Consider the following 26,310-nt stretch of genomic DNA (forward strand, 5'->3'; position numbering starts at 1 on the left):
CATTCTTACCCTTTGTTTCCTGTCTTTTAACCAGTTATCAATGAAAGGACCTTCCTTCTTATCCCATGATAACTTACTTTACTTAAGAGCCTTTGGTGAGGGATCTTGTCAAAGGCTTTCTGGAAATCTAAGTACACTATATCCACTGGATCCCCCTTGTCCACATGTTTGTTGACCCCCTCAAAGAACTTTAGTAAAGCATGATTTCCTTTTACAGAAACCACGTTGACTTTCCCCACAACAAATTATGTTCATCTACGTGTCTAACAATTTTATTCTTTACTATAGTTTCAACTAATTTGCCCAGTGCTGACATTAGACTCATCAGCACCGACGGATGTGTTTGAAAAATTAAGGGGCTATATTCACTTGTATATGAGAGAATTGCTATTAGGAGTCTTGGGTGGGCCATGACAAATGGGGACTGAACCTCAGACCCTAAAATCCTAAGTTCTACTGCCTGAGCTGAAAGACTCAGGTCTGTTAGCACAGTGGTTGTCATACATTCAAACTCATAAGCCAATGGAATTGGAAAGAGTGCCATAGACATAAGGAGAGAAGTCCTCAATGACAGGTAAAGGATGGACATGGTTAGGGTGGGAAGATATAAGCAGCAGGGAAAGGACTTAACATGATGAACAATTGTTCAGTTGCTGAGATTGTGCTCATTGGTCAGCCTTGAAGCTGGGGAAATGTTTTCTTGGTGGTATGAAGTTGGTATGGGGAAAGCATAGAATCATATACTAGGACTGGAAGGGACCTCGAGAGGTCATCGAGTCCAGTCCCCTGTGCTCATGGCAGGAACAAATACTGTCTAGACCATCCCTGAGGGTATGTCTACACTACAGCGCTAATTCAAACTAACGCATCCAGACTAAAAAACTAGTTCGAATTAGCGTTTTGCTAATTCGAACTAGCATGTCCACACAGAGTGGACCCTGAACCGGGGTTAAGGATGGCCGGAAGCAGTGCCGGCAGGGCATCAGAGGAGGACTTAGAGCGTGGAGATGCTGTCTCAGGCTAGCCGAGGGCTGTGCTTAAAGGGTCCCGACCCCCACCCCGGACAGACAGTTCTAAGGGGTGCCCCGCTTGCAAAGCAGTCCTGGCTTGGAGTGCCCTGAGTGCCCACAGTGGGCACATCACAGCACTCGGCCATCAGCCCGGCTGCACTTGCCGCAGGCTGCCATCTGGGGGAGAGGGGGCAATAGGGGGGCTGCAGGAGAGGTTCCACCCCAAAAGCCCGCAGAGCCAGCCCAGTCCTCCCCATCCGGGGCTCATGCCCCATTCCTCCCTCACCTCCTTCCACTTACCCTTCCCTAGCCCCTTTTCTTGATGTACAAAATAAAGGACAATTGCGTTCAAAAATGGAATCTGTCTTTATTGAACAAAACTGGGGGAGACTGGGAAAAGGAGGTGGGAGAGGGGAAGAGAGAGGCTGGGAGAGGGGAGGGCAACTAAAATGATCAGGGGTTGGGAACAGGTCCCATATGAAGAGAGGCTAAAGAGACTGGGACTTCTCAGCTTAGAAAAGAGGAGACGGAGGGGGGACAGGATAGAGGTCTCTAAAAGCAGGAGTTGGGTGGTGAGGGTGCATCAAGAAAAGTTCTTCATTAGTTCCCATAAAGAAGGACTAGAGGACACCAAAGGAAAGGAATGGGTAGCAGGCTTCAGACTAATAACAGAAAGTTGTTCTTCACAAAGCAAAGAGTCAACCTGTGGAACTCCTTGCTGCAGGAGGCTGTGAAGGCTACAACTAGAACAGAGTTTAAAGGGAAGTGAGATCAAGTCATGGAGGCTGGATCCATGGAGTGGTATTAGCCAGGGGGTAGGAGTGGTGTCCCTGCCCAAGGTTTGTGGAAGGCTGGAGAGGGATGGCACGAGACAAATGGCTTGGTCACTTTCTTCGGTCCATCCCCTCCAGGGTCCCTAGGGTTGTCCGCTGTCGGCAGACAGGCTACTGGGCTAGATGGACCTTTGGTCTGACCCAGGACGGCCATTGTAAGCTCAGGGCTCAGGGTTGGGGGTCTCAGTGGACCCCCTTGATTTTCATGCACACCTGCTCCTGGGTGGCCAGGCTGGCAGCTCTCCTGCCCTAGACGGCCACTTTCCTGTGCCTAGTGTGGAGATCGTGGACGAGGTCCACGATGTCCGCACTAGCCCAGGCGGGTGCCTGCCTCTTGCGGTCCCAGGCAAGCTCCCGGGAGCCGCCAGCCTGGTCCCGGGAAGAGGGGGAGGGCTGGGGGACATCGGGTGGGTGGCTCGATCCGTGCCAGGTGCAGGGTCTGCTGGCGGGGTGCTGGCTGGCTTGCACCTGGCACGGGCACCGTAGCCAGCCCGTGCCCCTTTAAGGGGGCCGGGGCCGGGGCCGGGAGGGGGGCAGACGAGTTTCCCTGGTGTTGGCCAGAGTGGCCACCAGGGAAAGCTGGGGAGGGCTAGCCTCCCACTAGTTCGAATTAAGGGGCTACACACCCCTTAATTCGAACTAGTAAGTTCGAACTAGGCTTAATCCTCGTGGAATGAGGAATACCTAACGTCCGTTAGTTCGAACTAACTTTGTAGTGTAGACATACCCTGATAGACATTTATCTAACCTACTCTTAAATATCTCCAGAGATGGGGATTCCACAACCTCCCTGGGCAATTTATTCCAGTGTTTGACCACCCTGACAGTTAGGAAGTTTTTCCTAATGTCCAACCTAAACCTCCCTTGCTGCAGTTTAAGCCCATTGCTTCTTGTTCTATCCTCAGAGGCCAAGATGAGCAAGTTTTCTCCCTCCTCCTTATGACACCCTTTTAGATTCCTGAAAACTGCTATCATGTCCCCCCCCCCCCCCCCAATTTTCTCTTTTCTAAACTAAACAAACCCAATTCTTTCAGTCTTCCTTCATAGGTCATGTTCTCTAGACCTTTAATCATTCTTGTTTCTCTTCTCTGGACCCTCTCCAGTTTCTCCACATCTTTCTTGAAATGCAATGCCCAGAACTGGACACAATACTCCAACTGAGGCCTAATCAGCGCAGAGTAGAGCGGAAGAATGACTTCTCGTGTCTTGCTCACAACACACCTGTTAATGCATCCCAGAATCCTGGTTGCTTTTTTTTGCAACAGCGTCACACTGCTGACTCATATTTAGCTTGTGGTCCACTATAACCCCTAGATCCCTTTCTGCCTTACTCCTTCCCAGACAGTCGCTTCCCATTCTGTATGTATGAAACTGATTGTTCCTTCCTAAGTGGAGCACTTTGCATTTGTCCTTATTAAACTTCATCCTATTTACCTCAGACCATTTCTCCAATTTGTCCAGGTCATTTTGAATTATGACCCCATCCTCCAGATTAGTCGCAACCCCTCCGAGCTTGGTACCATCGGCAAACTTAATAAGCGTACTTTCTATGCCAATATCTAAATCAAACAAAGAAGTCATTAAGCATCTCTGCCATTTCCAAGTTTCCTGTTACTGTTTCTCCCTCCTCACTGACCAGTGGGCCTACCCTCTCCTTGGTCTTCCTCTTGCTTCTAATGTATTTATAAAAAGTCTTCTTGTTTCCCTTTATTCCTGTAGCTAGTTTGAGCTCATTTTGCGCCTTTGACTTTCTAATCTTGCCCCTGCAGTCCTGTGCTGTTTGCCTAGATTCATCCTTTGTAATTTGTCCTACTTTCCATTTTTTATGAGACTCCTTTTTTATTTTTAGCTCATGCAAGATCTCGTGATTAAGCCAAGGTGGTCTTTTGCCGTATTTTCTATCTTTCCAACGCAGCGGAATAACTTGCTTTTGGGCCGTTAATAATATCCCTTTGAAAAACTGCCAACTCTCCTCAGTTCTTTTTCCCCCTCAGTCTTGATTCCCATGAGATGTTACCTATCAGCTCTTTGAGCTTACCAAAATCCGCCTTCCCGAAATCCATTGTCTCTATTTTGCTGTTCTCCCTTCTACCCTTCCTTAGAATTGTGAACTCTGATTCCATGGTCACTTTCACCCAAGCTGCCTTCCACTTTCAAATTCTCATCCAGTTCCTCCCTATTTGTTATGATCAAAGCTAGAACAGCTCCCCCCCCCCCCCCCCGGTAGCTTTTTCAACCTTCTGAAATAAAAAGTTGTCTCCAATGCAGTCCAAGAACTTATTGGATAGTCTGTGCCCCGCAGTGTTATTTTCCCACCATACATCTGGATAGTTGAAGTCCCCCATCACCACCAAATCTTGGGCTTTGGATGATTTTGTTAGTTGTTTAAAAAAAGCCTCATCCACTTCTTCCACCTGGGTAGGTGGCCTGTAGTAGACTCCTAGCATGACATCACCCTTGTTTTAATCCCTTTTAGCCTAACCCAGAGACTCTCAACACTTCCGTCTCCTATGTCCATCTCCACCTCACTCCAAGTGTGTGGAGATGGACATGCTCAGTGTCTAGCATAGTTAGAGTTAGAGAAACTTTGGTGAAAGGCTCATTTGTTGGCAGCACAACAAAGCAATCAGTTTACACACTATGGGTATGTCTACACTTGCTCCCTAGTTCGAGCAAAAAATGAGGAGTAACGTTAGTTCGAATTAAACCCCTTGGTTTGAACTAATGCGTCCCAGAGAGCACTTCCTGGTTCGAATCAGCTGTTGGGCTGAATAACGCATGGGCGGGATTATGCTAATGAAGTGTGGGATATTTAAATCCCCGCTTCATTAGCAATTTCAGTCGGCTACATTTGCATCCTTAGCTTGAACTAGGGAGCAAGTATAGACGTACCCTGTGAGAATTGAAGCTAAGTGAAGACCTGAAATTTGGCTGAATTGATTGTAATACATTACTGCACTAAAGCCTTAGCTATTTCAGCTCCTCAGTCAGTTCTTGATACAGATATACTATACAGGATATGCAGTCCACAAGGTAGCTTCTAAGATATTACACAGGTTAAGATTCACAGACTGAAAGTAGAGAAATGTGTTCTGTTTTTAACAGCCGCTTTTCACTAAGGGTATGTCTATAGTACAGAGAAGATCGAAGCTGCCACTATCTATCTTCCAGGGTTCAAATTAGTGGGTCTAGTGAAGACACGCTAATTCAAAGTGAGAGGGGCACTCTGGTCGATGCCGTAGTCCTGCTTCCACGAGGAGTAAGGGAAGTTGAAGGGGGAGTGTTCTCCCTTTGACTTACTGCAGTGTGGAGAGCCCCAAAAGTCGAGTTAAGGTACTTCGACTTCAGCTACGCAATTACGCAACTTCAGCTATGTTATCTTAATTCAACCTTAGCCCGTGGTGTAGACATACCCTAAGGGTGTGTCTAGACTACATCCCTCTGTCGGCAGAGGGATGTAAATGAAGCACTTTGAAAGTGCAAATGAAACCGGGATTTAAATATCCCGCACTTCATTTGCATAATCACATAATGGTGCTCTTTCGAAAAAAGTGCTTCAAAATGCTTCATTTCATCCCCCTGACGACAGAGGGATGTAGTCTACACGTAGCCTTAGAAAAACATTCACTCTTGATTTAAAAATTATCATTGGTGCAGAGTCCACCATGGCCTTGGTAAGTGGTTCCATTGGTTAATTACCCTCACTGTTAAAAATGTGCACTCTGTTTCTACCAATTTCTGAAGTTGTTTAGTTTCAACCTCTAGCCATTGGATCATGTTATATCTTTTGTCTATTCCTGTGACATTTCCCCCCCTTCCAGAGTTCAGTCGGCATCTGAAAGAGCGAATGCATCACAATATCCCTCACCGTTTTAATGTGGGGCTAAATATGAGAGCAACAAAATGTGCAGTGTGTCTGGATACTGTGCACTTTGGACGTCAAGCATCTAAATGTCTTGGTAAGAGCAGGGCATGTGAGTGAATGGAGAGCAACTGAATGGTAGAATGAAGGGTTAATTCTTCAAGTCATTCAGAATAGATTCCCATGTCCTTGTTCAACGAGTATGGTTAGCTTTTCCACCAGCAGTCTTGATTATATTTTCTGGGTGTTGGTGAAAATAGATTGTTCTATCTGGGAAGATAGGTGACTGATTCCCCCGCCTAGCTAGCATGTGGTTATTTTGTTCACCTTGCCTTTCTAAAAAATAGCTGGGAATTGGGACAGTGTGAGACTACCAGGGAAAGTATATTGTTTTCTGGACCAGCACTGCCTGTGAGAATTAGAGAAATCACTACAACTCCTTTCTCAGTCTAGGAGAGTATTTGATAACATATTTCACACCATCAGAGACTTTACCATCCAGTGCTTTCTCCCTGCCAAAAAAGATTGACAGCAGCTCATAAGACCCCCCAAAATAACTGGAGGGTATACTACACATTTGAAAATATCAGGTGGCTACTAGATTGAATGTGTGATAGTTGGAGAGGAGGGATCTCTGGGTGACAGGTTGGCAGCTGAATGGGCTGGGACATGTTTTCTGGTGTATGTTCTTATAAAGTTTTACTCTCTCAGAATGCCAGGTGATGTGTCACCCAAAGTGTTCAACATGCTTGCCAGCTATGTGTGGACTGCCTGCCGAATATGCCCCACACCTTTCTGAAGCCTTCTGTTGGGACAAACTGAACTCTCCAGGACTTCAGCTGAAGGAGCCAAGCAGCGGTTTACATCTGGAAGGATGGATGAAGGTGCCAAGGTATAAACACGAGTCTGTGCCAGAGCAGGTGGTAGCACTTATGGAACTGTGCCATAAATTATCCCAGATCAGAGGAACTGCCTCATATGTGCCATTGCAATCTTGTGTTACAAACGAAATGTATCTCCCAGGGATTTGCTCACCAATCTAATTCACAATCTTGATGGAAACTCTGATGTTCTTTTGTGCTTGCTGTGTTTTCAGCAATAAGCAGCGTGGACAGCAGGGCTGGGACAGGAAATTCATTGTCCTGGAAGGAACTAAAGTGCTAGTTTATGATGCTGAAGTAAGAGAAGGTAACTTGACACTTGCAACAAACAAGACTTGTCTTTTCTGTTTTTTTACATTATTCATTTTATTGAGTGGTCTAATGAATATGTTAACATTAGCTGTTGTTAATTTGAACTGACATGTCTGTAATAACACAGAATTGGTTTTTTCCCCTGTAATGTATTGGTCTTTTGCACCTGACCCAAGTTCGGGGGGGGGGGGGCAATACAGTCCCCTCATACTGAGGGGCCACTGACCCGCCTTTTGGTATAGCAGCCGGGCCAGTCGCAAGATGGGTCGCACGGGGTGACCGGGGAGGGGACCCGGGCCCTCCCTGTCTCCAAGTCCCAGCCCAGGGCCCTAAGGCAGGGGAAGCTCTCCCTTGCCAATGGAGGGGGTTGAGACCCCTTAACCCTCCATTCATGGGGTCCGCGGCCCTGCCCTGGGCCTTTTCTCCCCGGTCTGAGTCAGTTAATCCCCCATCGTGGTGAGAGACTCACCGCACGCTGCCGCCTCCGAGCCTCCACGGGGGTTTTCGGCTCCTCCGGCTCCCTCCTCGCCTCCTGTTCCTCCTGGCCCTTTTGAAAGGGCCGCCATTTCGCGTCCCCTCTAGGCTCTGCCCCCGGCTGCGTCATCCCGCTCCCCGGGAGTCCCGGGGTGACGTCGCGGGTGACGTCATCTAGGCGCGCCGGTCCGGGCTGCGGCCCCACCGCCACGGCCGTGTCCGCTGCGGGCGGAGCGGTCTCGGGTTCCCCCGCGGTTCCCCCGCCGCTCCTGATAGTGCGGGGCAGCGGGGTGAGACCGGCTGCCCCGTCACACACCTCCCCCCTTAAATCCTTTCCTAGCCCCGCCACCCCCTCCTTTTCTCGTTCTGGTACCCGCGATAAACAGTCTGCATTCGCATTAGCGGTGCCAGATCGGTGTTTTACTGTGAATTGATACGGTTGCAGACTTAGATACCATCTTAGTATCCGAGGGTTCGTATCCTTCATGCTTCGGATCCATTGCAGGGGCGCGTGGTCCGTTACCAAGGTGAATTCGCCGCCTAGAAGAAAATAGCGTAACGAGTCAATGGCCCACTTAAGGGCTAGGGCCTCTTTTTCTATTGTTGCGTATCCCCTTTCCCGGGGAATAGCTTACGACTCAGGTATAATATTGGGTGTTCCTCCCCTTCCTCCTCCTTGGCTAGCACTGCTCCCACCCCGAGGTCGGATGCGTCTGTTTGCAGAATAAACGGTTTGTTAAAGTCAGGTTTTATTAGCACCGGGGCGTGAGTTAATGCATATTTCAGCTTTTTAAAGGCCGCGTCACATTGCGCCGTCCACCTTACACGTTGTGGTTGCCCCTTGCCTGTTAGATCGGTCAGGGGGGCGGCTATTGAAGCAAAATTGTCCACGAACCTCTGATAGTAGCCGGCCAGCCCTAAGAACTGGCGTACTTGTTTTTTCGTGGTGGGGACGGGGTACTCCTGTACTGCTTGAACTTTACCCAGTAGGGGCTTAAGCTGCCCTCGTCCCACCGTATATCCCAGATAGGACACTTCTGTTTTCCCGAAGTGGCACTTCTTTGGGTTGGCTGTCAAGTTCGCTTGTTGGAGCGCCCCCAGTACGGCTGTTATGTGGCCCAAGTGCTGCTCCCAGGAGCTGCTAAAGATAATAATGTCATCTATGTAAGCCGCAGCATACTCTTGGTGGTCCCTCAGGACATGGTCCATCAGCCTTTGAAAGGTGGCCGCGGCCCCATGTAAGCCGAAGGGCATATTCACGAACTGATACAGCCCGAACGGAGTGGCGAAAGCCGTCTTTGCTTGGGCCCCAGGGGAAGGGGGATCTGCCAGTATCCCTTCGTAAGGTCTATGGTTGAAAGGTAGCGGGCCCTTCCCAATCGGTCTAACAACTCATCTATGCGGGGCATGGGGTACGCGTCGAACCTGGAGATAGCGTTTACCTTGCGAAAGTCAATGCAGAATCAGGTGGATCCGTCTGCCTTCGGTACCAACACTATCGGGCTCCACCATTCACTTCGTGACTCCTGGATCACCCCGCACTCCAACATCGCTTGGAGCTCCTCCTACACCACACCCCATAACTTACGCGGTAACGGTCGCAGGTGGTCGCACACCACCTTACCTGGTTCGGTTATAATGTCGTGGCATATCCCCTGGGCTTGTCCCGGCCAGTTGGTCAATACCCCCTGGAATCATAGAATCATAGAATCATAGGACTGGAAGGGACCTCAAGAGGTCATCGAGTCCAGCCCCCCGCCCTCAAGGCAGGACCAAGCTCCGTCTACACCATCCCTGACAGATGTCTATCTAACCTGTTCTTAAATATCTCCAGAGAGGGAGATTCCACCACCTCCCTTGGCAATTTATTCCAATATTTGACCACCCTGACAGTTAGGAATTTTTTCCTAATGTCCAATCTAAACCTCCCCTGCTGCACTTTAAGCCCATTACTCCTTGTCCTGTCCTCAGAAACCAAGAGGAACAAATTTTCTCCTTCCTCCTTGTGACACCCTTTTAGATATTTGAAAACCGCTATCATGTCCCCCCTTAATCTTCTTTTTTCCAAACTAAACAAGCCCAGTCCATGAAGTCTGGCATCATAGGTCATGTTCTCTAAACCTTTAATCATTCTTGTTGCTCTTCTCTGTACCCTTTCCAATTTCTCCACATCTTTCTTGAAATGTGGCGCCCAGAACTGGACACAGTACTCCAGCTGAGGCCTAACTAGTGCAGAGTAGAGCGGCAGAATGACTTCACGAGTTTTGCTTACAACACACCTGTTGATACAACCTAGAATCATATTTGCTTTTTTTGCAACAGCATCACACTGTTGACTCATATTCAACTTGTGGTCCACTATGACCCCTAGATCCCTTTCCGCCATGCTCCTTCCTAGACAGTCGCTTCCCATCTTGTATGTATGGAACTGATTGTTCCTTCCTAAGTGGAGCACTTTGCATTTCTCTTTATTAAACCTCATCCTGTTTACCTCTGACCATTTCTCTAACTTGCTAAGGTCATTTTGAATTATGTTCCTATCCTCCAAAGAAGTCGCAACCCCACCCAGTTTGGTATCATCTGCAAACTTAATAAGCGTACTCTCTATCCCAATATCTACGTCATTGATGAAGATATTGAACAGTACGGGTCCCAAAACAGACCCTTGCGGAACTCCACTTGTTATCCCTTTCCAGCAGGATTTAGCACCGTTAACAACAACTCTCTGACTACGGTTATCCAGCCAATTATGCACCCACCTTATCGTGGCCCTATCTAAGTTATATTTGCCTAGTTTATCAATAAGAATATCATGCGAGACCGTATCAAATGCCTTACTAAAGTCTAGGTATATGACATCCACCGCTTCTCCCTTATCCACAAGGCTCGTTATCCTATCAAAGAAAGCTATCAGATTAGTTTGGCATGACTTGTTCTTCACAAACCCATGCTGGCTATTCCCTATCACTTTATTACCTTCCAAGTGTTTGCATATGATTTCCTTAATTACCTGCTCCATTATCTTCCCTGGGACAGACGTTAAACTGACCGGTCTGTAGTTTCCTGGGTTGTTCTTATTCCCCTTTTTATAGATGGGCACAATATTTGCCCTTTTCCAGTCTTCTGGAATCTCCCCTGTCTGCCACAATTTTTCAAAGATCATAGCTAAAGGCTCAGATACCTCCTCTATCAGCTCCTTGAGTATCCTGGGATGCATTTCATCAGGACCTGGTGACTTGCTGACATCTAACTTTCCTAAGTGATTTTTAACTTGTTCTTTGTGTATCCTATCTTCTATACTTACCCTCTCTCTGATTGTATTCACTACGTTAGGCACGCCTCCAGACTTCTCAGTGAAGACCGAAACAAAGAAGTCATTAAGCACCTCTGCCATTTCCAAGTTTCCTGTTACTGCTTCTCCCTCCTCACTAAGCAGTGGGCCTACCCTGTCCTTGGTCTTCCTCTTGCTTCTAATGTATTTATAAAAGGTCTTCTTGTTTCCCTTTATGCCTGTAGCTAGTTTGATCTCATTTTGTGCCTTTGCCTTTCTAATCTTGCCCCTGCATTCCCGTGTTGCTTGCCTATATTCATCCTTTGTTATTTGTCCTAGTTTCCATTTTTTATAGGACTCCTTTTTTATTTTGAGATCATGCAAGATCTCCCTGTTAAGCCAAGCTGGTCTTTTGCCATATTTTCTATCTTTCCTACACAGCGGAATTGTTTGCTTTTGGGCCCTTAACAACGTCCCTTTGAAATACTTCCAACTCTCCTCAGTTGTTTTTCCCTTCAGTCTTGCTTCCCATGGGACCTTACCTACAAGTTCTCTGAGCTTATCAAAATCTGCCTTCCTGAAATCCATTACCTCAATTGTGCTGGTCTCCCTTCTACCTTTCCTTAAGATCATGAACTCTATTATTTCATGATCACTGTCCCCTATACTGTCTTCCACTTTCAAGTTCTCAACTAGTTCCTCCCTATTTGTTAAAACCAAATCCAGAACAGCTTCTCCTCTGGTAGCTTTTTCAACCTTCTGAAACAGAAAGTTGTCTCCAATGCAGTCCAGAAACTTATTGGATAGCCTGTGCCCCGCTGTGTTAGTTTCCCAACATATGTCTGGATAGTTGAAGTCCCCCATCACCACCAAATCTTGGGCTTTGGATAGTTTTGTTAATTGTTTAAAAAAGGCCTCATCCACCTCTTCCACCTGGCTAGGTGGCCTGTAGTAGACACCTAGCATGATATCACCCTCGTTTTTTACCCCTTTTAGCTTAACCCAGAGACTCTCTACACAGCTATCTCCTACATTCATCTCCACTTCAGTCCAAGTGTGTACATTTTTAATATACAAGGCAACCCCTCCTCCCTTTTTTCCCTGTCTGTCCTTCCTGAGCAAGCCGTACCCTTCCATACCAACATTCCAATCATGCGTCCCATCCCGCCAGGTTTCTGTAATACCAATGATATCATAGTTGTATTTATTGGTTAGCAATTCCAGTTCTTCCTGCTTATTACCCATACTTCTCACATTTGTATATAGGCATCTAAGATACTGATTTGATCTTGCCTCCCTGTTGTGCCCTGACCCTCCTTTCTCCTTGCCATTATAGGCCGTAGTCGCCCCCATTTCCAACCCATCTCCCAGCGTGTTGCAGAATTGTTGCAGCGTGTGTTTCACCTGTTCCCGCTGGGTCTCCGAAAGCGTCTCCTCGATCCGGGCCTGATCGATGGCTATTTTTGGCTCTCCCCAGGGCCCGAATTCGATGTTGGCGGGTCGGGGGTTGATCAGGAGGGCTTCCCGGGGGTTCCACTTTTTTAGCAGATTTACGTGATAAACCTGCGTTTCCTTCCGGTTGCTATTGATTAAGACTTCGTAGTCGACTGGACCTACTTGCCGCACCACTTTGAAAGGTCCCTGCCATCGGGCCAGTAATTTGGATTCCCCCGTTGGGAGTAATAGTAATACGGGGTCCCCTGGTGCGAACGTCCGGGCCTGGGCCTTACGGTTGTAATGGGCCCGCTGCCTCTCCTGGGCTTTCAGGAGATTCTCGCGTGCCCCTTCGGCCAGGCCCCGAAGGCTTTTTCGTAATTTCTCTACATACTGCGCTACCCCAAGGGCCGGGGTTACTTGTTCTTCCCACCCCTCTCTTACCAGGTCGAGGATCCCCCGGGGGCGCCGCCCGTACAGTAGCTCAAAGGGGGAAAACCCGAGTGACGCTTGGGGTACCTCTCGAACTGCGAACATCAAAGCGGGCAACAGCTTATCCCAGTCCCGGGGGTCGTCTGCGAGGAACTTACGTAACATCCCTTTTAGTGTCCAGTTGAAACGTTCCACGAGCCCGTCCGTCTGGGGATGGTAAACAGATGTTCGGAGCTTCCGCACCTGGAGGAGTCTACATAGTTCAGTCATTACTTTGGATGTTAGGTTAGTCCCCTGGTCAGTCAACAACTCCTTTGGTAACCCCACTCGGGAGAATACCCTTACCAGCTCCTCTGCTATTGCGGTGGCCGTAGCCTTCCTCAGGGGGACCGCTTCGGGGTACCTGGTTGCATAATCAATAATGACTAAAATATATGCATGCCCCCGACTCGACTTCTCTAGCGGTCCCACCAAATCCAACGCGATGCGCTCAAATGGGGTCCCCATGATGGGGAGAGGGATGAGGGGCGCTGGAGGTACCTTGGATGTGGAAGTTTGCTGGCACTGGGGACAAGAGGCACAGAAGTCTTTAACATCTTGATAGACCCCCGGCCAATAAAATCGCTGAAGGATTCGTTGCTGCGATTTTTCAGTTCCCAAGTGGCCCGCCCAGGCGTGGTCGTGGGCTAACTCCATTACTTTCCACCTGTATGGTCGGGGTACGATCAGCTGCCGCCTCTCCTCCCCTCCTGCTTCCCCGGGGGTGACACGGAACAGGCGGTCCTGGTGTACCTCAAAGCGGGGCCCTGGGATCTTCTGCCCTCCCCTTTCCTCCGCCGCCCCTATCTGTGCCCATGCGTTGCGGAGGGTCGGGTCTTCTCGCTGTAGAGACACGAAGTCCCCCTCGTCTAACCCGAGGTAGGGTGTCGTTGCCTGCACGTCTGGCTGGGGCCCGGTCCCGGCCGATGGTCCTGCCACTTCCTCTCCGTGGGCCACTAGGACCTGCCCATCTTGCATTTCCCCCTTCGGATTCCCCGGCGTTTGCCCCCAGTCACTCAGTAAGTGGGCTAACCCTGGCCAGTCTCTTCCTAGTAATGCGGGGTAAGCCAGTTTGGGCGCGATTGCCACCTCACAAGTGCCTTTCACCTGACCGTCGTCGATCACCGCCCGTGTTGTGGGGTACGAGTGGATGTCCCCGTGGACACACCGCATGTATACTCGGGGGCCCCTGGGCTTACGGGGTTTAAGGACGCCAGCCCTTATTATCGTTTGGCCGCATCCCGAGTCTAGCACCGCTCTTACCCGCTGTCCGTCCACCCGTATCCCATGTGTTATTTGTGCTCTGTCTCATTTACCCCCCCCCCCTTTACCTTCCCTGCGGGCCCTTGTCCGAACGTTCAGTCCATGAGCGGGCAGTCCTTTTTGTAGTGCCCTTCCTGGCCGCACTGAAAACACGCCCCACGGATTCCGGTCTCGGGCCTTGGGTTCCTCTCCGGCTCGGGGTGAGGTCTCTCCATGCTGGGCATCGGCCCCTCCGGGTGGCTCCACCGAGGGGCTAGTCTCCTTTCCGGGCCCAGGCTTAAGGAGGTCCTGCGGCTGGAGACGGGTTGGGATTTTGCTCCCGTTCGCGGCGGTGGAGGCCCCCCCGGGTGTCTCTCGCTGCACTCCTGGGCCGGGCCCCTTCGGACCCTTCCGCGGCGAGGAAACGCTCCATCAGGGTTATGGCTTCTTCCAGTGTCTCAGGGAGGTGCCGCTGCACCCACCGCTGGCCTTCGGCCGGGAGAATCTTTACATATTGTTCTAGTATCACCGTCTCGGCCACTTGTACCCCGGATTTGTTTTCAGGCTTGAGCCATCTCATCCCCGCCTCTCTAACCCGCTGGGCCACCACCCTGGGTCGCTCCCGTGGCTCGTAGCGTGCCTCCTGGAACCTTTGGCGATATGTCTCGGGCGAGACTCCGAGCTGGTCCAGGATGGCCTCTTTCACTTTATAGTAACACAAGGCCTCTCGGGCTGCCATTCCCCGGTAGGCTAGTTGCGCCGGCCCGGACAGATAGGGGGCTAGGAGGGTCGCCCAGTACTCCTGCGGCCACTTGGCGGCTGTGGCCACCCGTTCAAATGTCACGAGGAAGGCTTCGGGGTTGTCTTCCGGCCCCAATTTGGCCAGACGAATTGGCAGCTGCATGCCCACCATACCTTCTGCGCTCCCCATTCCGGAGGGTCTACTGCCCATGGCGCCCGTACCTGTCGGGGCTTCTCGCAGCCCTTGGACCATTCGTCCCTGCTGCTCCTGAAATTTGTCCAGGATTTGCTGCAATGCCTGGGTTTGCTGTTGCTGCATTTGCTTCTGGTTTTCCACCAGCCACTCGAGGATTTTGTTCACCTCCATGTTTCTGCTCAGGGAATTAACGATTTGTTAACGTGCTCGAGCCAAGCCCGTTTTTTTTTCCTTTTTTTCCCCCCAAGCCTCCTACTGAGGTACCCTACGCCCCTTACCTCAGGGGCGGGGTCACTCCCCACATTCTCCACCACGTGTAATGTATTGGTCTTTTGCACCCGACCCAAGTTCGGGGGGGGGCAATACAGTCCCCTCGTACCGAGGGGCCACTGACCCGCCTTTTGGTATAGCAGCCGGGCCAGTCGCAAGATGGGTCGCACGGGGTGACCGGGGAGGGGACCCGGGCCCTCCCTCTCTCCGAGTCCCAGCCCAGGGCCCTCAGGCAGGGGAAGCTCTCCCTTGCCAATGGAGGGGGTTGAGACCCCTTAACCCTCCATTCACGGGGTCCGCGGCCCTGCCCTGGGCCTTTTCTCCCCGGTCTGAGTCAGTTAATCCCCCATCGTGGTGAGAGACTCACCGCACGCTGCCGCCTCCGAGCCTCCACGGGGGTTTTCGGCTCCTCCGGCTCCCTCCTCGCCTCCTGTTCCTCCTGGCCCTTTTGAAAGGGCCGCCATTTCGCGTCCCCTCTAGGCTCTGCCCCCGGCTGCATCATCCCGCTCCCCGGGAGTCCCGGGGTGACGTCGCGGGTGACGTCATCTAGGCGCGCCGGTCCGGGCTGCGGCCCCACCGCCACGGCCGTGTCCGCTGCGGGCGGAGCGGTCTCGGGCTCCCCCGCGGTTCCCCCGCCGCTCCTGATAGTGCGGGGCAGCGGGGTGAGACCGGCTGCCCCGTCACATCCCCCCTTCAGGATTTTTATTAGCCTAACATTCTTTAAAAATTAGAAGTAACCTTGTGCTCCAGCTATGAAAAATACAATGTTCTATCCACTTCCTTCCTCCAGTTCTTCATTATTTCCCCGCTATTTTCTTGTTTCTTTGTCTTGTTCTCATTCATTTTTCATGTCCCTTACCCTTCTCTCAAAAGCTGGACAGCGGCCTGTGGAAGAGTTTGAGCTGTGCCTTCCTGATGGAGATGTGACTGTTCACGGAGCTGTAGGAGCTACTGAACTTACAAATACAGCAAAGACAGGTGGGAATCAGTGTAGCTGAGGTAGAATGGATTTCAACTGATCCACGAGTATGGCTTGGCATCCACCAGTAGTTAACTGTGGTAGAACAGATATCATTCTGCAGTTAACCTTTTAAACTGCTGTTCTGTAACATCATAAATCTTTCTGAGGTTACCTCTATTTCAATTAGGTATGCCTTGTGAATAGTTCAGACATTTAGCATTGGACCCACAAAGTTGATTGCTTCTCTCCCGATGATTGAACTGTGAATGAGGTACTTTTTCATTCAAATAGAAGTAAACTTTAGAGTGGCTTTATAAAGTTATTATAAAGCACTTTTAAATAGAGTTCATATAGACTACTTCCTTCTGTGCCCTCCACCACCTGAGTTTTCAACGTGCATGTCTTGCCTGTGTTCTAGCAATAACCCTTTAACTAAAAATAATATAAGGCACATGGAATCAGTTAGGGTATGTCTACACTAGCCCCCTAGTTCGAACTAGGGAGGCTAATGAGGGTGACCGAAATTGCAAATGAAGCGTGGGATTTAAATATCCCACGCTTCATTAGCATGTTCCCGGGCGGTTGCCATTTTGGAAATTGACTAGCCCGGAATAACTTCCCGCGTCTACACGCGGTAGTGAAACGGGAGTTCGAAGTAAAGCCCTAAATTCGAATTAGCTGTTAAACCTCATTCCAGGAGGAATAACAGCTAATTCGAGTTAGGGCTTTACTTCGAACTCCCGTTTCACTGCCGTGTGTAGACGCAGGAAGTTATTCCAGGCTAGTCAATTTCCAAAATGGCAACCGCCCGGGAACATGCTAATGAAGCGCGGGATATTTAAATCTCGCACTTCATTTGCAATTTCGGTCACCTGCATTAGCCTCCCTAGTTCGAACTAGGGGGCTAGTGTAGACATACCCTTAGACGCTACTGATTATGTATATATGGAATTGAACTGACTTAAAGATCATATCTCTTTTCGGGTTAATATTATAGAGTACAGAGTTCAGCTATCAATAGTAAGAACATTACTGTTTCTTAATACAGGTTATTGAAAAAACGTTTAAAGAAAAGAGACTGTCTTCTTGTGTTGCTTAAGCCCTGATCACATGCCCTGCTCCTACCAAGACAGACATGGAAGAGATCACGAAGGGTACGTCTACACTGCAAGCTAAAGTAAAGATACACAACTTGAGCTGCGTTAATTGCGTAGCTGAAGTCGAAATATCTTATTTCAGCTTTTGGCGCTGTCTACACAGCAGGAAGTCAAAGGAAGAACACTCTTCCTTCGACTTCCCTTACTCCTTGTGAAATGAGGGTTACCATGAGTCGGAGTAAGAAGCCTATTATTTTGAAATTACGCTTGCTGTGTAGATGCGCACTCTGTTATTTCAGAATAAGTGTGCAGTGTAGACATAGCCTTAGTGACTTGCTTAGGGGAAGCATACACTGTGGAATAGTGCAGAAATACTTATCAGGGATTGCTTCAGTCGTCATAGGACTTTTTTTTAAAAAGGACCTTCTCTGTTGTAGCTGACATTTCGCTTCCTCTCTGAATAAAAGGTGATAGTTAATCTTTACTTAGACAGAAAGATGGAAACCATACGCACAATGCTATCTTAAGCTTTAGTAGCTAGTCTGCAGTACCTGGAATGGAAAAGCCCATCTTTACTGATAGTATAAATTGTAGCAGTAAAAATCCTGTTATGGTGACATCCTTGCTGACAAAGATGAAGGATGCTAATTTAAGCCAGGTGAAATAGTTCCATGTGCTCATCCCAATTTTGTTCTATCTGTGTAACACCTTAGATGTGCCATATATACTAAAGGTGGAGTCTCAGCCACACACCACATGCTGGCCTGGTAGGACGCTCTACTTACTAGCACCTACTTTCCCTGATAAGCAGCACTGGGTCACTGCTTTGGAGTCAATAGTGGCAGGAGGGAGAGTTTCCAGGGAAAAAGCTGAGGCTGATGCTGTAAGTAAAAATAGATTTCATTACATATTCATGGAGGGAACCATTTTGAAATATTTTTTTCTTAGTATCAGATGTGCTGAGTTTGAAATGAAGTTAAACTAGTTAATATTATTTGTCATTAATGTCATGTAATAGGAATACTGTGAACCATGGTTTACAATGAGATTGATGCCTTCTTTCAGATCCAAAAGAGCAAATCTCAGAAAAAGGCTTATTTTTTTTCTCCTCTTTGTGATTTGTTAGCTGTTTATTCCTGACAAAAATAGCAAGTGGTCTCACTACTGTTTCATTTAGAACAAGCCTGAAACTCTATAACTCTTCCTGATACAGGGAGATTGTGCTTTTTGGCATCGTAGATTCAAATTTAGGGTACAGAGACAATGGAAGTCTGACTAGCAGCAGTAGTCCAGGATATTAATTAGAACTCTCTTAACTTCCCAAATGTTACATTGATTGGCAGTCTTTCTTTGGGAAGTTTCAATTTAGTTTTTCTAACCACTTTGTGGGGACTGACACACACCGGGATTTCTTAAATTCTATCACTTCTCAAAAGTTCCCCATTCAAGTAAGTGTTGGCATGACTATGTTTCATGAAGGGACTTCAGTGCCACTCCGTAATGAGCTAGTATATGAACCTTCTGCTAACCTCTGTATTACTAATAGACTGATGTAACTGTCTTAGAACCTCCTTTCTGCTTGTGCTCAAATAGAGACATGCATGTTTGTGCCCTCAGTTTCATAATAGCTGTATCTTGGCATCTCACAGCTTATTCATTTTTGCCAGTAGGATCCCAACAGGTTTGAGAGACATTTCATGTTGCTTAACTCTACTTTTCCACTGCTGAATGCTGTGCGTCAGCAGATGCTTGCAGTTCAGATAGTGATACGTTATTTAGTGTTAGTTACAATCCATGCAGCATGAGTCTGGAGGCAATAATGTGCGTTAAAGTTTTGAGATGTGCTTGTACATGCTAGCTCTTCTGAATAAGGAAAATGCAGGTTGCTGTGAGTCAGTGCTAAACCTTGTCTAAGTGTTTGATTTGTGTTTGCCTAGTTAATCATACTGAATTTTCTTTTTGTCACTTACAGAAGCTGCTTGGAAATTCTCTGTTGAAGCTTGAGGGGGAAGACCGTTTGGATATAAATTGCACAATGCCCTTCAGTGACCAGGTGATGACATTTGTGCACAACACTCAAACTGGTCACTGTATACCTTGCATGAATGGACTACGTGTAGCCAGACTTTTAAATAGGAATCTGTTGCCTTTTGTACCTGGTGGTTGGGTTCCATTTGCTATTGGCTGGTATTGTGCATGAGTTAAATTTAGTCCTGGAGCATTTCTGTGTTCTTCTTATACAGTGCTGACTATTCAATTTTTGTCTTTATAGGTTGTACTTGTTGGTACAGAGGAAGGTCTCTATGCCCTGAATGTGTTGAAAAATTCCTTAACATGCATTCCAGGACTGGGTGCTGTTTTCCAAATTCACCTCATAAAGGATCTGGATAAGCTGCTTATGATAGCAGGTATGATGGTAGGAAGATGGCAGCTTCTGGCTTTTGAGGAAGTTTTCAGATAAATGTTCGAGACTGTGAAGGTTAATGGGAAACTCTGTACAGCACGAAGTCAGTGGAACTTACTTTCCCTGGGTTCTGCTCTACTTCCTATGTATAGCTTTTCTGTGGTGCTTATCAGAGTATCATCTTAGATTCTCATGTACACTAATGAATGAAGTAATGTTCACAGTATCTCTGCACATGCTCTCTGTTTTTACCTAAGTTTCTAAAGTTAGGGTTCTTAATCTATATTTAGCACCTAAATAAAAGCATTCTGATTATCAGAACCACCATAATGCTGGTTCAGTGCTGTCATTGGAATCAGCCATAAACATTTTTTGATTCCCACACCTCTCCTGGACTACTCTGGTCTGTACAGGGGAGAGGAGCCATTCTCGTAGGCTCAGGCAGAGCCAATCAAGATCCTGTCCTGCTGTTTCTGAGGCATCCACAGTTTAGGAGAGGGAAGAGAACAATGGAACAGAGAGAGCAGCTCTCCTTTTCCTTCCCTCCCATGCAGCAACAGAAATCTGCTGAGCACCAGAATCAGAGAGGGAACAGCAGCTGCAAAGTGTGCCCCTAGTGTGTTAATGGAGTTGCTCTGGAGCAGGGGTGGGCAAAGGGCCCTCCGTGGGCAGGATCTGGACTGCCAAGCTGGTGGATCTGGCGCACAGCCACCCTGACGCTCCCCTGCCCCCACGCCAATCAGGGCTTGAGGAGTGGGAGTGCACGTGTGTCTCTAGCCACCACATGCTCCCCTGCCCCCTGATTGGCTTGGGGGTGGAGGAGTAGCAGGGCAGCTGTGGGCCAGATCCACCAGCTTGTCAAGCCAGATCCAGCCCACGGAGGGCCCTTTGCCCACCCCTGAGCTAGAGAGACATGCCAGCTGTTTTAATACCAGGGTTTCTCTCTAGCTGCTGCGTGCTCTTGCGGGATGAGGGGACTTCACATGCTCTCCCGCCCCCGGGCCCTGATTGGCCTGGGGGCAGGGAGAGTGTGCAAGGTCTCCTCCCACTAGGCACCTAGAGGGAACTGCCAGTTGTGTTAAAACAGCTGGCATTTCTCTCTATGGGACAAGGAAGGGAGGGGAAAGACGTCTCACGCTCTCCCACCCCAGGCCAATCGGGGGCTGGGGGGGGGGGGAGGGAGTACAAGAAGTCTACTGGCCCCTGCCTCTTCTGGGGTGGCCCAGGGCCGCTTCAGAAATTTCTGAAGTGGCTCCCTTCTGAAAATTATTGCCCGCCCCTGTTCTGGAGGCTGCCCGGGAAGAGGTAGGTGGGTGACAGTCCAGGGTGGTGGTGTCTTTTATTGCCTCCCTGAAGTAATGGAGCTGATGCAGACACATAGCTTAAAAATTACAAGGCCTAACGCAGGAAGTACATTTTCAATTCTTAATCAACAACATTATTTTTTCTTCGTTTTTAACAGTTGTCCTGAAAGGCCACAGGTTGGGCACCACTGTCCCAGGATCTGCATTACCATGACCCTCTAATGCTCTAAGGGAGGGTCCCACAGTGCTACCCCATGTAATATAAGTAGCACTGCTTTCGTCTTCTGCTTTTATGTCCATCAGTATGCATGCTAATTGGAGCAATATACTTTCCCAGTGGTGCTTAGCTCTTGGTCCTGCTCTTTGGGTACATCTACACTGCAAGATTCTTTCGGAATAAGCTTTTCTGGAAGAGATCTTCTGGAAAAGCTTATTTCGAAATAGAACGTCTACACGCAAAAAGCACAACAAAATAGCGATGTGCTATTTCGAAAGATAGCTTCCACACAGATTGGACACTATCTCACATTTAAGGCCACCTGAAATCAGTTCAGGCAAGTCATTAGGTCAGCAGTTGTTTCCAGAAGCGAGCTTAAAGGGACCCCCTTGGACAGCCCTTTCTCAGCTTCTTCTGCTTGCTTGCTACCTCTCTGAGGGTATGTCTACACTACCCCGCTAGTTCGAACTAGCGGGGTAATGTATGCATACCGAACTTGCTAATGAAGCCCGGGATTTGAATTTCCCGGGCTTCATTTGCATAAGCGGGGCTCCGCCATTTTTAAATCCCCGCTCGTTCGAACCCTGTGCCGCGCGGCTACACGCGGCACGAACTAGGTAGTTTGAACTAGGCTTCCTAGAATAAAGAGAGGTGGTCAGTCATCCCTGGAGACACTGTCCCTGAAGCCTTGCCCTCATCTGTGAGCTGAGAGCAACAGTTCTGGGGTCAGAGGCTGGTGATGGCCCAAGAGCAAGGCCATCTGTGGCGTGGACAGCGGGCCCTGTCTTACAGGGGCCCAGGGGACCATGCTTCCCGCCCCCCCACACCCTTCCCACAGACAAGCAGGCAAGGGAAGTGTCTGGCCACACTGGGATCCAATGGCCGGGAGAGGGGCCTTGAGCTGCCTGGGCTTCCATCGGTGCCGCACACACACCTGTCCCCAGGAGCGGGTGCTGCCTCGAGCATGCAGGCATGCCTGTGTGCAGCCCTCCAGAGTCTGTGTGCGTGCCTGTGTGTTTCTGCCCTTATCCCCAGCCTCCTTCCAGTAGTGGCCCATGATGGGAAAGTGTCCCTCCCCCCCCCGGGGTCAGAAGTGTGGGTGGCCTCCCCAGAGCTTGTGAGCAGGAGCCCAGGGGTGCTCTGGGGCTGCCTCGAGGGACTGCGTGGCACAGACTGGTGCTTCATGTGCATCCACGTGCATAGACTGCAGAGCAAGGGCCAGGCCAAGGAGGCCGAGCAATGAGCACACCATTAACCCTCAGCGCTCACCACCCCCACCCTGTGTGTGACAAAAACTAAGAGCACTCACCTGATGATCCCTCCCTGGCCTCAGAGGATGCCTAGGACACATCCAGGCCGTGGGGTACTGGATCAAGGGTGATGGTGGTCACCATGCTGGCCTCATCCTCCTCCTCCTGGGCTGGGACCCCCGGGAGGGCGATGATGGGTGTCTCCAGCCCTGAGTCCACCACTAGGAGTAGGGAAGTGGCTGCACTGCCCCCCACAATGCAGTGCAGGTTATCAAAATAGGGGCGGAGTGGGGTCCTGCCCCGGAGCATGAGCTGCGCTCCCTCACCCTGGCATAGGCCTGCCGGAGCTCTTTAACCTTGCTGTGGACCTGCTCAAGGCTCCTGGTATGGCCCTTCGTAGCCAGGCTCTCGGACATCTGGCTGTATATGTCAGCGTTCCTGCGTCTGGAGTGGAGATCCTGGAGGTTCTTCTTGTCGTCCCACACCTTGAGGAGGGCCAGGATCTCTGCCCCACACCAGGATGGCGCACGCCTCTTGTGGCCCCTGGCAGGCTCCTGGGAGCCCTGTGCATGCTTCTTGGGATGGGCAGGGGGCTCTTGGGGGGGCTTGTGGCTGTGACATTGTGCCCAGACGGCAGGCACTGGCAGCTGCACTGTGGCTGGAATCTCTGAAGGCCTACTTCCTGCCACAAGCCCTGTCCCCCATGTCTGCAGCTTTAAGAGCTGCCGGGGAACAGGAACTATAGAGTTGCGATGAGTGTGGACGGAGTGGCCAGCAGGGCACCTGTGGGATTTCCTGGAGGCCTCTTTTTTCGACAAAACTCCACACACAATGGCTACGTCTAGACTGGCATGATTTTCTGGAAAAGCGGCTGATTTTCCAGAAAAACTGGCCAGTCTAGACACAGCCAAAGCAGTATTGTTTTTCTGGAATAACGGCCATTATTCCAGAAAAACGGTGCAGTGTAGACACACCCTTTGACTAAAAAGACTAGATAGTGTAATGCAATATCTACACCGCCTGTATCATGTTTGTAGGGAATTAATAGTATACAGCAAATTTGTAAAACTTTGTTGTTGTTGCCCTAGCTTTTTAAACAGTATTTAAAGTTTGTAGGAAAGCAAGTAATTGTAGACCAAAAATACACTCCAGGTGATTTTGAAACGGTGATATTACTGAACCCTCAGGACTCCAACATGGGTCACAGTGATTCTTAACAGTAGCACCATGATGCGCCACTACAAACTTGTGTGGGCAGAAATGATAGAGCATCTTTCACTTGGAAAGGAAGAGCCTTCCTGGCTAATCTAGGTCGTGCTTTTGTGGGGCCACATACTAATGTTGTTCAGCTAGAATTAGCAGCTGTAACTATCCAAGGAGACAGTGCTTGTTCTCCTGGGTGTATTTATTACTCCTTTTTAAAAATCCTCTCTCACGGCATTATTTTTTGCATATACAATGTACTGTAGCTGTTACCACAGTAACAACCCATAATGAGAAGCTGCTGCTTACATAACACAATAGGCGCTTGCCACAAAGAGTGACATTTACCGCTTGCTTGATCACCTAACATTGAAAAAGTGTAACTGTTTCTGTTTTCAGGAGAAGAGAGGGCTCTGTGTCTTGTTGATGTAAAGAAAGTGAAGCAGTCTCTAGCCCAGTCTCACCTCCCAGCCCAGCCGGATATCTCACCAAACATCTTTGAGGTTATTAAAGGATGTCACCTTTTTGCTGCTGGCAAGGTAGGATATAGCTCCTTTGTGCCCTGGGTTGTCCCTTAATTTATCTATGGCTTCTAAACACAATTAGACAGTAGAAGAGCTTCCCAGATTTAATCTTAATCAAATTATCTTTATTTCTTGTCTTAATTAGCACAGGTAGGAGCTACATTCTTGGATTTTGTATTTTTCTCCAAATTAGGGGAGTAAAGGGGAGAAGAGTGAGTGGGGTAGGGGAAGGAGCTTGAAGGGTACATAAGCTCAGACAACCAATAAATAGATGATGGCATAGGCTACCCTGTTACATGACAAGCTGAGATAAACCTAACAATTGACTGAAGAAGAGCTTTGTGTGACTCTAAAGCTATTCTTTCACCAACAGAAGTTGATCTAATAAAAATTATTACCTCCTCTAACTTGTGTCTCTGACTGTAGATATTTGCTCTTCAGTTGTAGACTTTTATGATTAATGAATTTCTTATTCCTCTGTCTTTGCTCATGAATGCAGGATGATCCTTTGCAAGGTAGTAAATTTGCTCACACAGTTGTGTTATTCAACAATGTTCAGTGTGTTTGCCAGTTTCAATATGAAATACTTGGCCACTGCAGACGTTTTCAGCAGGAACTGATCATACAGATTACTCAGATACTTGACAAGTTGAACATCGTTCATTTCAAAACACAGTTTAAGATGCAAGTTCAAAAGGTTACCCAGCTAACCTGCCTGAGTTAATTTGGGTTCATGATTTCTCTTAATAGAAACATCATTCTATTGAAAGCTTCCTGCTTTTTTAAATAAACTTGCTTCAACCAGAAAAGAAATCACAAGAAGCATTTTGGATGTACACTGTCCTGTGTGTCTAAACTACATGGCTCCATCGATGGAGCCATGTAGATTAGGCTGATCAGCAAAGGGAAATGAAGCCGTGATTTAAATAATCGCAGCTTCGTTTAAATTTAAATGGCTGCCACGCTGAGCCGACAAACAGCTGATCAGCTGTTTGTCGGCTCAGCGCGCTAGTCTGGATGCTCCCGCGCCGACCTGAAAGCCCTTTATCGACCTCCCCGTTATGCCTGGTAGGATGAGGTTTACCGGGGAGGTCGATAAAGGGCTTTCATGTCGGCAGGGGAGCGTCCAGACTAGCGCGCTGAGCCGACAAACAGCTGATCAGCTGTTTGTCGGCTCAGCGCGGCAGCCCTTTAAATTTAAATGAAGCCGCGATTATTTAAATCGCGGCTTCATTTCCCTTTGCTGAACAAACAAATCTACATGGCTCTGTCAACAGAGCCATGTAGTTTAGACATACCCAAGAGTGTGAAAAGGCTTTTCATTGTTTCACTCTTCTGCAGTTACACCACACTGACCTATTACAAATATTACTCACTCATTTTTGCCAGACTCTGGGTACCTTCCACCAATGAGAACTGCTTTGTGTGTTTAAAATATTTTCTATAGCTTCCATGTGAACTTCTGTATTGCTATTTCTAACCATATCTTTCACCTTCCCGTAGATTGAGAACGGACTCTGCATCTGTGCAGCCATGCCCAACAAAGTGGTTGTTTTGCGTTATAATGAGAGTCTCAGCAAATTCTGCATCAGGAAGGCAAGTTCATTGATTTCTCTCAGTTCACATATTTGTAACAAGCCAGTGTGAGACACCACTCTGCTAAGCTACAAGTGTGTAAAAACCTATGTTGCTCAGGCAGATTTTTCTTTGATAGCTAAAATGGCAGTAAATTGTAACCCGCTTTGCGAATAGGGGCAGCAAACGGAGTTTTGAGGGAGTTCTCCAGGTAAAGGAGGAGCAAATACGGGACCCCTGAGGTAAGTGGCTGTCTGTAGTGTGTGTTTGGGGGTTACTTGCTGTGTGCTGAGCTTGTGTTTGTCTGTTTGTTTGGTTTGGTTATTTGAAGGAGCGTGTGCTGTGGCCGGCAGTTGGAAGCTGTGAGCTTCTAAAGGTTTGAAATCTAGAAGCCTCTGTTAATTGGCTAAGCCTTAGTCAGGGGGCGGGGCTATCAGGAAGGCCAGGGCTTTATAAAGCAGTGAGCCAGCGACCAGGGAGCTTTGTGAACAGGGGCAGCAAACAGGGAGTTTTGAGAGGGAGTTGGAAGGGTCCAAGGTACACTTGCCATTCTTTACGGTTCAGTTTAAAGGTTTTAATAAAAACTTCCTGATTTAACTAGAAACCCTATCAATAACCTAAACTATAACCAAACCTTCCTGATTTAAATAAAAACCCTATCAATAACCTAGGTAGCTGTAGGAGAGAATGCAGGAGAGAGTGAGGGCTATCCTGTTTATTGCGCTCAGTGTAGCATGTATGATTACCTGCCCTATGGGCAGGTGGCGTATGTCTGCAT

At 48.6% G+C, this 26,310-nt stretch overlaps 1 protein-coding gene across 1 annotated transcript in view; it reads left to right on the plus strand.

The window, feature by feature from the left end:
• The window catches only part of LOC102451575 (citron rho-interacting kinase-like), a 353,172-nt gene that overhangs the window by 277,825 nt on the left and 49,037 nt on the right, over positions 1–26,310 (plus strand). The window contains 9 exon segments of the mRNA XM_075897800.2: positions 5,665–5,802; positions 6,417–6,597; positions 6,802–6,893; positions 15,871–15,975; positions 17,769–17,938; positions 19,028–19,108; positions 19,328–19,463; positions 23,833–23,972; positions 25,461–25,553. Of these exon segments, the coding sequence (XP_075753915.2) occupies positions 5,665–5,802; positions 6,417–6,597; positions 6,802–6,893; positions 15,871–15,975; positions 17,769–17,938; positions 19,028–19,108; positions 19,328–19,463; positions 23,833–23,972; positions 25,461–25,553 (1,136 nt within the window).

The sequence above is a fragment of the Pelodiscus sinensis genome, chromosome W (assembly GCF_052426305.1).
Source record: "Pelodiscus sinensis isolate ZL-2025 chromosome W, ASM5242630v1, whole genome shotgun sequence".
In the NCBI taxonomy this organism is placed as follows: Eukaryota; Metazoa; Chordata; order Testudines; family Trionychidae; genus Pelodiscus; species Pelodiscus sinensis.